This window comes from Mobula hypostoma, chromosome 27, assembly GCF_963921235.1.
Source record: "Mobula hypostoma chromosome 27, sMobHyp1.1, whole genome shotgun sequence".
Lineage (NCBI taxonomy): Eukaryota > Metazoa > Chordata > Chondrichthyes > Myliobatiformes > Myliobatidae > Mobula > Mobula hypostoma.
In genome coordinates this window covers 36410283-36422320 of record NC_086123.1, presented here as the reverse complement: position 1 = coordinate 36422320, position 12038 = coordinate 36410283, and the positions used below count along the sequence as shown (strand labels likewise).

Genomic DNA, 12038 nt, shown 5'->3' with positions numbered 1-12038 from the left:
CCTCAGGGGTCAGTATTGGAACTGCTACTTTTCACATTGTTTGTCATTGATTTAGATAATAGAATTGATGGCTTTGTGGCAAAGTTTGCAGATGAGACGAAGATAGGTGGAGGGGTAGGTTGTGCTGATGAAGCAGTACGATTGCAGCAAGACTTAGACAAATTGGAACTATGGGCAAAAAAGTGGAAGATGGAATACAGTGTTGGGAAATGTACAAATATGCATTTTGCTATAAGGAACAATAGTGCGGACTGTTAACTCTAAAAGGTTCAAACATCAGAGGTGCAGAGCGACTTAGGAGTCCTTGTGCAAGACTCCCAGAAGGTTAATTTACAGGTTGAGTCTGTGGTAAAGAAGGCAAGTGCAATTTGGGAGTTATTTCAAGGACAACGGAATATAAAAGCAAGGAGATGTTGCTGAGGCTTTATAAGACACTCGTCAGGCCACACTTGGAGTATTATCAACAGCTTTGAGTTCCATATCTCCAAAAGGATGGGTTGAATTTGGAGAGATGGTCAACATTTCAGCCCAAGATCCTTCATATGCAAAACCTCCTGTGTACATAATGTGATTATTATCACTTTGGTTTTTGTGGGAGCTTGCTGTGTACTACAACATCACACTAGTACTTGGAGACACGAGGGACTGTGGGTGATGTAATTTGAAGGCTTTCATTCTGTAAGGATATGAAATTCCTTTTCACATGATCTATTTGTGGGCACGTGGCCAAGTGGTTAAGGTGTTTGTCCAGTGATCTGAAGGTGGCTAGTTTGAGCCTCAGCTGTGGCAGCGTGTTCGTGTCCTTGAGCAAGGCACAACTGCACATTGCTCTAGTGTCTGTGTGAGGAGTGGTGCCCCACACAGACTCCCAATCTGTGCCTTGTAAAGCATGAAAATGCCCGACGCAGACCTCTCATGATCTGAGTCGACATTCCCCCCTCCCTATTTGTATTGAAGGATTAGGAGACATGTTAGGGCAGAATATACTAAGTAGATCAGGCTTAAAACTGATTTTCACTTAAAGGTGAAGCAACGTAAAACTTCTATAAGGAAGGAGTCAGATTCAGACTTCCTTCCTTCTCCACCATTCATTCAAGTCATAGAGCATTACAGCACAGGCTATTCATCCCATCTAGTCCATGCCAAAGCCATTTAAACTGCCTACTCCCAACGACTTGCACCGGGACCATTGCCCTCCATGCCATCTATCTATCTATCTATCTGTCTATCTATCTATCTGTCTATCTATCTATCTATCTATCTATCCATGTGTCTATCTAAGCTTCTCTTAAACGTTGAAATTAAGGTTGTCGTGGCAACTCGTTCCACTCTCTCACGACCTTCTTAGTGAAGAAGCTTCCCCTCATGTTCCCCTTAAACTTTTCACCTTTCACCCTTAAGTCATGACCCCTGGTTGTAGTGCCAACCTCAGTGGAAAAAGCCTGCTTGCATTTACCTTATCTATACCCCTCATAATTTTGTATACATCTATCAAATCTTCTCTCAATCCTCTATGTTCTAAAGAATACAGTCCCAATCTATTCAATCTTTCCCTCTCACTCAGGTCCTCCAGACCCAGCAACAACCTTGTAAATTTTCCCTGCACTCTTTCAACCTTGTTTACATCTTTCCTGTAGGTAAGTGACCAAAACTGCAAACAATATTCCAAATTAGGCCTCACCAATGTCTTAGACAACTCAACATGACATCCCATCTGCTGTACTCAATACATTGATTTATGAAAGTCAATGTGCCAAAAGTTTTCTTTATGTCCCTATCTTCCTGTGACACAACTTTCAATTAATTATGTACCTGTATTCCCAGATCCCTTTGTTCTACCACACTCCTCAGTGCCCGATCGTTTACTGTGTAAGACCTTCCCTGGTCGGTCCTACTGAAGTGCAACACTTCACACTTGTCTGCATTAAATTCCATCTGACATCTTTCAGCCCATTTTTCCAGCTGATGCAGATCCCTCTACAAGTCATGATAGCCTTCTTCACTGTCCACTACACCCCCAACCTTGGTGTCATCCAACAATTTGCTGATCCAGTTAACTACATTACCATCTGGCTCACTGATATAGGTGACAAACAACAAAGGACCCAGCACCGATCCCTGCGGCACACCACTTGTCACAGGCTTCCAGTCAGAGAGGAAACCATCCACTACCACTCTCTGGCTTCTCCCTTAAAGCCAACTCATCCTGAATGCTGAGTGACTGAACCACCTTGACCAGCCTCCCATGCAGGACCTTGTCAAATGCCTCTCCATGCAGACAACATCCATGCCTTGCCTTCATCAACTTTCCGGGTAACTTCCTCAAAAAACTATATGATTGGTTAGACATGACGTACCACACACAAAGTCATGCTGGCTATCCTTAATCAGTCCATGTCTATCCAAATAGTTCTATATTCAGTCCTTTAGAAACCCTTTCAATAACTTTCCCACAACTGATGTCAGACTCACTGGCCTATAATTCCTGGCTTCTGTTTAGTGCCTTTCAGTTTAGTGTACTTCAGCAGAATGTCTTAGTACAGGCTTTGAAACAGATGGCCTGCAAAGTCCCACGGAGAGCAGGAAGCTCCTTAAAGTGGATGTGTTGCATGAATCAAGTCCTGGTCCTGGAAAGGGCAAAGTCTGGGAGAAAATTCCCCACAAAGCCTGCTTATCCCTGTCACTGCTGCTGTCCGTCACTTTTCCAAGGACAGATGGTCAGTGCCCCAATATTACCCTGAGAAATATTGAGCTCTGGAGACACAAGACACTGCAGATGCTGGGATCTAGAGTGATAAACTATGTACTGGAGGAACTCAAAGGGTCAGGCAACATTTGTGGTTGGAAGTGGACAGTTGATTTTTAGATTGAGACCTTTCACTTGGACTCAAGATCAGAGTGGAGATAATTATCCAAAACATTGTCTGTCCATTTCCCTCCACAGATACTGCCTGACCCACTCAGTTCCTCCAAAATCCTCTGAACAATAATGGATTTTAAACTCTTTAGCTGAAGGTAGAGAACCATTACTGTCTTAGATCTGGATTCCTGGAGTTCCACTGAATCACTATTGATCCCAAGAGTCTTCTGAAGTCACATTGCAGTGTTGAAGAAGTACAATTGTCTTCCCTCTCAAAACTCTCTTTCACCCACCCCACTGGCCAAACATCACTGGCATACAGTATGTCATGAAATTTGTTGTTTTATGGCAGCAGAGATTGCAATAAAAATAAAAAATATATATAAAAAATTAAATTTAAAAGGTAGTGCAAAAAGAGAGGGAAAGATACTGAGAAAACATTCATGGGTTCATTGTCCATTTTGCAAACAGATGGCAGAGGGGAAGAAGCTGTTCCTGAAATGTTGAGTGTGTGTCTTCAGGCTCCTGTACCTCCTTCTTGATGGTAGCAATGAGAAGAGGACATGTCCTGGGTGATGGAAGTCCTTAATGATGGATGTCGCTCTTTTGAGACATCGCCATTAGACTGCTGTTTGGAGTGGAGCTTACCTCTTTGAGATTCCTGTACAGGAGATCATTATTTTTATCCAGAAACCCTGGAAGATGGAAAGAGATATATTTCCTCTTAGACTATGAATAGGTACGTTTTTTTGTTTGTAGGCTAATCATAGAAAGTAAAACATAGAACACTATAGAACTGCACAGCACAGTACAGGCCCTTTGGCCCATGATATTGTGCCGACCTTTGAACCTACTCTAAGATCAATCTCCCTCCCACACAACCCTCCATTTTTCAACTATCCATGTGCCAATCAAAGAGTTCCTTAAATATCTCTGATGTATCTGCCTCTACCACCACTCCTGGCAGGGTTTTCCACACACCCACCAGTCTCTGTGTAAAACATCCTCCTCTGCTTTCTCAAAATTATGTCCTCTCATATTAGCCTTTCTTGCCCTGGGAAAAAGCCAATGGCTGCCGACTCTGCCTGTGTCTCTCTCATCCTGTACATCTCTCATCCTCCTTCGCTCCAAAGAGATCACTCCCTAGATTGCTCAGCCTTTAATTTAGTTGCCTTGCTATTCTCGGCTGCATGTGGGTAATTCTCCTCTGCCCCCTCTCTAAAACATCCACAAGAACATAAGAAATAGGAGCAGGAATAGGCCATCTGGCCCATCGAGCCTGCTCCACCATTCAATAAGACCATCGACTCATCTCCACTCTTAGGGTTTCATAGATGGTGGTTCTTTCAAAATGTTTGTTCATGGATTTTTCAGAAAGGAACTATGCTTCTAAAATATTCTCCTGCCTGCTTCGTGTTTGCCTGCACCAGAACCCCTAAGAGCCAAAGAAATGCGAGCCAATAGAATTCAAAGGTTGACAGAAGGGGTAGCCAATCAGTACTGACGCAAGCGAATGGGGACCTATATAATGTGAGCACTTGCCAGAGAGAAACACCAACAACTGTGCATTGAGAATGTCACCTCGACTGGCAATGAAACATCTACAAACTAACTTGCCAAGTTCGGTGAACACAGTAACATCAAACTCCTCAACCCAAGCTATCAATATTCACCAGCTTCCTAAACCAACATAACACACCCACAACTCATTAACCCCTACATGTTTGGAATGGGGGAGGAAACCAGAGCACCCAGAGGAAACCCACGCGGTCAGAGGGAGAATGTACAAACTCCTTACAGACAGCGGCGGAAAATGAAACCCGAATCGTGGTTCCTGTAAGGCATAACGCTAACCGCTACACTACCGTGCCGCCCTGGTATAGTATGATGCTACCCTAACTCACATTACTTTCTTTCCACACTTCCACCAACTCCTGCCAGTTTCTCGCCTTCACCTACACACTGTGGGCGATCCACGGAGGCCAACTGACCTGCACATCTTTGGGTTGTGGGAGGACAGTAGACCACCTCGGGGAAAGCCGCGCAATCACAGGGAGGAACGTGCAAACTCCACGCAGACAGCGCCAGGGGACAGGAAAGAACGCAGGTCACTGGAAATATGAGTGTTTTCAGGTAGGTCAATGGATGGCGGTGCCAGGTTGGACACAATGAGGGTTGGAGAGGATTAGGAACAGCTGCTGGGTGTCATCTTGCTCCCGGTACACAGCCATGACTCACCTGTTACATTGTAAGTGACCCCTCCTGCATAGTGTAACATCCTGAAGTCTCCTCTCCTCATGGTCTTCCTGGTGTCCTTGTCGGCCAGCTTGTGTCTGTAAAGTACAACATGGAAAAAAACAATCTTAGCTCGATTACAGTCAGAAACAAAAATAAGGCAGTGTAGTTAAGATCAGCTTTCCCCAGCAGCCATGTGGGCTACTTCTGGGATTACCAGCCCCATTGGTAAGTCCAGCTGAATCTTCAGTAGGCTTTCATTTACCCAAATGTCTTCCTCCCAGTGGAAGTCTAGGGTGGTACAGTAGTGTAGTGGTTAGTGCAATCGTCCTACAGCCCCAGTTATCACTGAACAGGGTTCAATACCAGTTGCTGTTTGTAAGGAGTTTAGATGCTCTTCCCATGACCACGTGGTTTCCTCCATGTGCTCCAGTTTCCTCCCGCATTCCAAAAACATAAGGTTACGTTTAGAGAGCTGTGGGCATGCTATGTTGATGCTGGAAACATGGCGACACTTGCACAGTTATCTGACTGTGTAGGTCGTTAATGCGAAATGACACATTTCACTGGATGTACGTGATAAACAAAGCTAACTCTGTCTTCCCAGATGCCTGTTAACAGCAGTGCCACACACAAAATTCATTTCCAGTGACTTTTCCCTCCTTTAGAGTAGTAGAGTTGGACAACACAGGCAGACGCCATTCAGCCCACAAGGGCCTTACTGACTTTTGCACCATGTATAGTTCTGTCATGTGAAGGGTTGGCTTATTTGCCTGTTTAAAAGCTGCTTCCACCTTGTTGATCATTGATTGGCCCTTTCAAAGGAAGTGGCAGTTCTTTCCCATTGGTTGCTTTGTGTACCACGGCACGGATTTCCGGTTTCAGGTGCCTCAGGGTATATGAACAGCACATGCGAGAGACCCTGTCCCTTTCCTTTGTCTCCAGGGGCCAACTTCCGGCTGAAGTCATGACCAGTGCTGAAGGCCCATTGGGAAAGAGTGTTGCTGCAGACATAGATGTCCCCCCTCCCCCATGACGTTTACTTAGTTAACTATTCATTTGTAGCATGCTTAGCTTTCTAGTTTTATAACTTGGGGAGATTTAATGGAGTACCCATTAATTTAAGAGGGTTTTTGAATGTTCAGTATTGTGGTTCTGTGTAGATTAAGATAGTTTAGATGAACACTTGTTCAGCTAGATGCCCGGTTTAGTGTTTCACTGTTCATTTATAAATAAATAGTTAATGTGCCCATTTCCAATCTATGTCTTCACGTTGAATCTGTTCCGGCATTACAACTTTAATGTGCTCACTCGCAATCTGTGTACTCTGTTTCAGTCACTGGATCCTCGAATCTGCCTGCAAGTTACAACTTTTCCCATGGGCAAATCACTTCTATTACTCATAGAATAACCAACTTTTGAATATCTTGCTCTTTGACACCTTCTCTAATAGCACACTTCTGCTTTAATATCATTAAGAGGTACAAAATCAATTTCTAGACTCTTTATGTCTAATAAAGATCCATCATTCCCGTTCAATGCAATTGAAATCTGCTTGGGTATTAGACTGGGTCAAGAGACTATTTTCAGATATGAATGCAACTGGGATCACAGTGTCCATCTTGGAAGAAGCTCGGCTGCAAAACTCTGACTGTCCACTCCTTTCCATAGATGCTGCCTGACTTGCTGATTCCTCAGCATTTTGTGCCTGATTTTTGAGTGCTTTTGAATGCCAGTCACATTGAATAACAGCGAGAAGTTTGACAGCAGGTGAACATGGAGGTGAGGCTTCCCCGGATGACAAAGCTGTTCTCACAGCTCAGCCAGACCTCGGTGATGTACTGGGAATCATGCTGTGACTGCTGAGGTCTGAGGTATGACCCATGCAGCATGTCACCGTGCAGACCGACAAGAGGGAACCGACAGCCAATAAACTGCTCGTGTCTAAGGCATTAGCTTAGCGGTATTTGTCACAGTCACATGTACATCAATGTGTAAGGTGAAGTCCATCGTTGTTTCAAATCAGCAAGGATTGAGCTGGGGGCAGCCTGCAAGTGTTGCCAATATAGCATGCCCACAACTCAGTAACCTTACCCTGTACATCTCCACGGGGTGACAGGGAGAACATGCAAACTCCTTACAGACAGCAGCAGGAATTGAACCCCAGTCGGTGATCGCTGGCAGTGTAAATCAATTGTGCTCACCGCTACGCTACAGTGCTGGCATTAGCTCCAAACTGTTTCATTCTGAACTGAAAAGTGACCGACAGCATCGAGATGTGTTTGAGTGAAGCCTACCCTGTGGTCAATGAGCATCAACACTGTCCAGGACGAGTGCCAGGCAATTGAGTGCCAGTGCAGAATGGATTCTGCCCAGTCTTCACGGCAGACTATCTATCCAAACATTCTTAGAGTGATAGTTATTAAACACTACAGCACAGAAACAGGCCTTCGGCCCATCTGGTCTGTGATGACCCATTAATCTGCCGAGTCCCACCGTCCTGCTCTCCATCCAAAATCTCTTAAGTGGTGAAATCAACCCTGCTTCCACCACTTGCACTAGCAGCTTGATCTACTCTCTGAGTGAAGAAGATCTCCCTCATGCTCCTCTTAAACATTTCATCTTTCATCCTTAACCCATTACCTCCAGCTTTCGTTTCAGCCAACCTCAGTGGAAAAAGCCTGCTTGCATTTACCCTATCCATAGCCTTCATGTTTTTTTATACCCTATCAAATCTCCACTCAATCTCCTATCCTAGGGATTAAAATTTTAACCTATTTAACCTCTCCCTATAACTCAGGCCCTCAGGTCCCGACAACATCCTTGTAAATTTTCTCTGCACTCTTTCAATCTTATTTACATCTTTCCTGGAGGTAGGTGACCAAAACTGCACACAATACTCCCAATTAAGCCTCACGAATGTCTTATATAACTTTAGCATAGCATCCTAACTCCCACATTCAGTACATTGATCTATGAAGGCCAATGTCCCAAAAGATTTCTTTATCACCCTACCTAAACTGAATCTGTCACACCACTTTCAATGAATTATAGACTCGTATTCCCAGATCCCTTTGTTCTACCACACTCCTCAGTGCCCGACCTCTCACCATGAAAGACTACCCTGGTTGGACCTACCTCACATTTGTGTGCATTAGGTTCCATCTGACATTTTTCAGCCCAATTTTCCAACAAATACAGATCCCTCTACAAGCCATGATCACCTTCCTCACTGTCCACTACACCCCCAGTCTTGGTGTCATCCACAAAGTTACTGACCCAGTTAACCACACTATCATCCAGATCATTGATATAGGTGACAAACAACAACAGATCCAGCTCCGATCCCTGCAGGAACCACTAGTCACAGGCCTCCAGTCAGAGAGGAAACCTTCTACTACCACTCTCTGGCTTCTCCCACAAAGCCAATGTCTAATCCAATTTACTACCTCATCCTGAATGCCGAGTGACTGAACCTTCTTGACCAGCCTCCCTGTGGGACCTTGTCAAAGGCCTTACTAAAGTGCATGTAGACTAATCCGTTGCCTAGCTTCATCCACTTTCCTGATAGCTTCCTCAAACAGCTCTACAAGATTGTTTAGACACACCTTACCATGCACAAAGCCATGTTGACTATCCCTAATCAGCCTCTGTCTATCCAGATACTCATATATCCGATCCCTTAGAAGACCTTCCAATAGCTTTCCCACAACTGATTTCAGAGTCACTGGCCTATAATTTCCTGGTTTCTGTTTAAAGCTTTTCTTAAACAATGGAACAGCATTATCTATTATCCAATCCACTGGCACCTTACCTGCAGCTAAGGATGTTTTAAATATCTCTTCTAGCATCCCTGCAATTTCTGCACTAGCCTCCAGCAGGATCTGAGGGAACACCGTGTCAGGCTTTGTGGATTTATCCGCTCTAAATTGCCTCAAGACAGCAAACAGGTCCTCCTCTGTAATCTGTATAGGGTCCATGATCTTGCTGTTGCACTTTCTCACATCTACAGACACCCGAACAAATACAGATGTAAAAACTCCATTTAAGATCTCTCCTATCTCTTTGGCTCCACACATAGATTACCATTATAATCTTCCAGATGAGCAGTTTTGTCCCTTGTTTTTGTTCTTAATCTGTCTGTCAAAGGCTTAAGGATTCTCTTTCACCTTGTCTGCTGGAGAAACCTTATGACTTCTTCCTCTTGATTTCCTTCATAAGTGTCCTTGTGAATTTTTTATAACCGTCAAGTACCTCGTTTGTTCCTGCCTGCTGATACCTGTGTCCTCTGGGGGCATAGTTCATTCTGTTCGAAGGCCTCTTCCATTGTGCCGATTGGTTCGTTTAAAGTTTGCTCCTTTCCCACCTGTCTGCTTTTGTGTGCAATGGAGCCCATCTCTGGTTCAGGGCATCCTGGGGACATAAAAGATGGCACGTAGAGGGTTCACTCTCTTTCCTGCCACCCACGGGGCCCGACTTTAGGCTGAATTCGTGTCCAGTCCTGAAGTGGTTTTGGGTAGTTTAGACGAAAACTTATTGAGCTAGAGGCTGGGATTAGTGTTTCACTGTTTGTTTGTTAAATAAATACTTCACACACCCATTTTTAAATCTGTGCCTCCAGTTTCACTCATTGGATCTTGCACATTACATTTGGCGTAATCAGCTGGATCCAGTGTTTGGGACAGATGAGTATTTTTACACGGATGAGTAAGAGAGAACATCCTCTAAATGAGGTGCAAAGTCCCCATGGGTGCTCAGATAATAGTGCAGGATTTGGTAGCCACGCTAACCTAATGCGGGGTTATGGACTGACTGAAGAATGTTCAGATCAGTTTGACTCCCCACCAGGTTGAAACCAGACACCACATCCTGTCCATACTTAACTGGTTCGGGTTTCCCAGGAGAAAGGGCAGCTGAAAGGAGGCTTTCTGGCTGCCTGCAGCCATCGTAAAGCACCAACACAGGCAGACTGTGGGTGTTAAGGATAAGAATGCAGTTGTGTGAGTGTTGTATTGCCACGGGGGAAGCTACCACAATGACACAGACCCGGGCCACAGCGCTAGAAGAGTACAGAGACAGCCTGTCAGCTAATGAAGGTATGAAAGTTGGAGGCTGCCCGAAGGGTTAAATGGCAACCAGATCCCATTAAAGTATGAGCCATGATGAGCTCAACACATGGATCGGGAATGCTGTCTGGTTGGAAGGTAGGAATGGATAGAGTGCAGTTCTGGGAAACCCTCTTGAAGAGATCGCCCTCCCCCCATGCACCCGTGACCATACAGGCCAGGCTGGTGACCATGCAGTCCCATACTCAGCAAACAGTATCTCCACCCCATCTCGGAGTAGCACTGTCTTTAATAGGGCCAGCGGTGGGGAGTCTATTAAGTGTGGCCATACAATCCTTGCAAGACGAAGGTGCCCGCCCATAGTCAGGTACGAAAGGTGGATTGGCTGACGGGGGGGGGGGGGCCAGTGTGGGATCCCGTACATCCCGTAAGTAGATATTTTTGGCACCGACTAGGGAAGAGGTGCTGAAAGGGAGCTCAATGAGGTCCCTACAATCGGCCCTTCGCCCATACACTGGGGTAAACCGCGTGATGATTTGATTCCTGAAGAAAAACAAGTCTGGTTCGCTGACGGTTCCAGACTTTGGTGGAGCGTCAAGCAGTAGTGGAAGGGTGTGGCTCTCCACCCTACGGTGGGCAAGGTTGTCGTGGAAGAGGGGGAGGGGGGGATCTGGCCAATTGGCTGATTTGGTGGCCGTAACTCTGCCCCCACCCCCCTGGGCCTACCAGGGGCCTATACCGACTCCTGGGCATGGTGGTGTGGATGCCTCAGTGTCACAGGAAACACTGGGAGGTGGATGGCCCTTATACCTGGAGGGATGCATGGCAGCAGCAGATTTTTGTCTGCCATGTAGATGCCCACACTTCTCAGTGCACTGAGGAGGCCATTCATAACGCTGCTATCGGTAGAGCGGCAGAGATCAGTGGTCGCTGTGGGTTCCGAGGGGGAGGGCCGTGGACTGGGCACACCAGCAGAGTGGGCATTCGGGGGGTGGACGGGACGAGGAAATGGGTGGAGGCTTGAGGGTTGGCTGGTCGTGCTGCAGCAAAGCGATGGGTCACCCGAATTCCCGGCGGCCAGTCTGGGCCGGTCTCCGACGTTCCGGCACTTAGCGGTGTCGGATCGGACCCTCCGAAGTTAGAGGAAGAGGTGGAAGAAGAATCGGGAAACGTCCGGGAACAACAACCACAAGGGCCACCATTCGGATGGGAGGTCATGGTGGGCGGACCGGGGAATACAGGGTGGGTTGTGTTACTGCAGGGTGGGAAAGACCGGGAATGACATGCCTGAATACCCAATGATTAACCAGGACAGAGTGAGTGTGTGTTTACCCTCCATTACAGAATGGCAAAGTGGTGCATGTTGGGCGGCACTGATAATGATGCTGATCAGTGGTGGGCTGTCCTACAATACATTCCTGCCAATGGCGTACGAAACATCGAAACCTGCCGCGGACGGGGAGCCATTAATACCAATCCCTTTCGATGACAAGGAAATTATTCAGCTTCTCGGGTTTTGGGGAAAACCTGGAGGGAGTAGCCTAAACAACACACACAAAATGCCGGAGGAACTCAGCAGGCTAGGCAGCAGCTGTGGAAAAGAGTACAGCCGACGTTTCAGGCCGAGAACCTTCAGCAGGGCTCCTTTCCATAGATACCGCCTGGCCTGCTGAGTTCCTCCAGCATTGTGTGTGTGTTGCTCGGATTTCCAGCATCTGCAGATCTTCTCCTGTTCAGGAGTAGTCTATTCCAGCCAACCTCACCCCATAGTATGGCTGTGGGTTGAACGAGCTTGAGCTGTAATAACCCCTGGTGGAGTAAGTGTATTAGGGTGGGCACATCCCTCCATAACTTTAGTTAAATTCCAAGGTTCCAAC

The 12038-nt window shown here is 46.2% G+C and overlaps 1 protein-coding gene across 1 annotated transcript in view; it reads right to left on the bottom strand.

Moving 5' to 3' along the window:
• Positions 1-12038, bottom strand: part of myo1ha (myosin IHa) — a 126419-nt gene that overhangs the window by 56008 nt on the left and 58373 nt on the right. The window contains exons 15-16 of the mRNA XM_063034486.1: positions 5099-5193; positions 3509-3555 (exon numbers count right to left, since the gene is read on the bottom strand). Coding sequence (XP_062890556.1) covers positions 3509-3555; positions 5099-5193 — 142 coding nt within the window. The remainder of the gene's footprint in view (positions 1-3508; positions 3556-5098; positions 5194-12038) is intronic.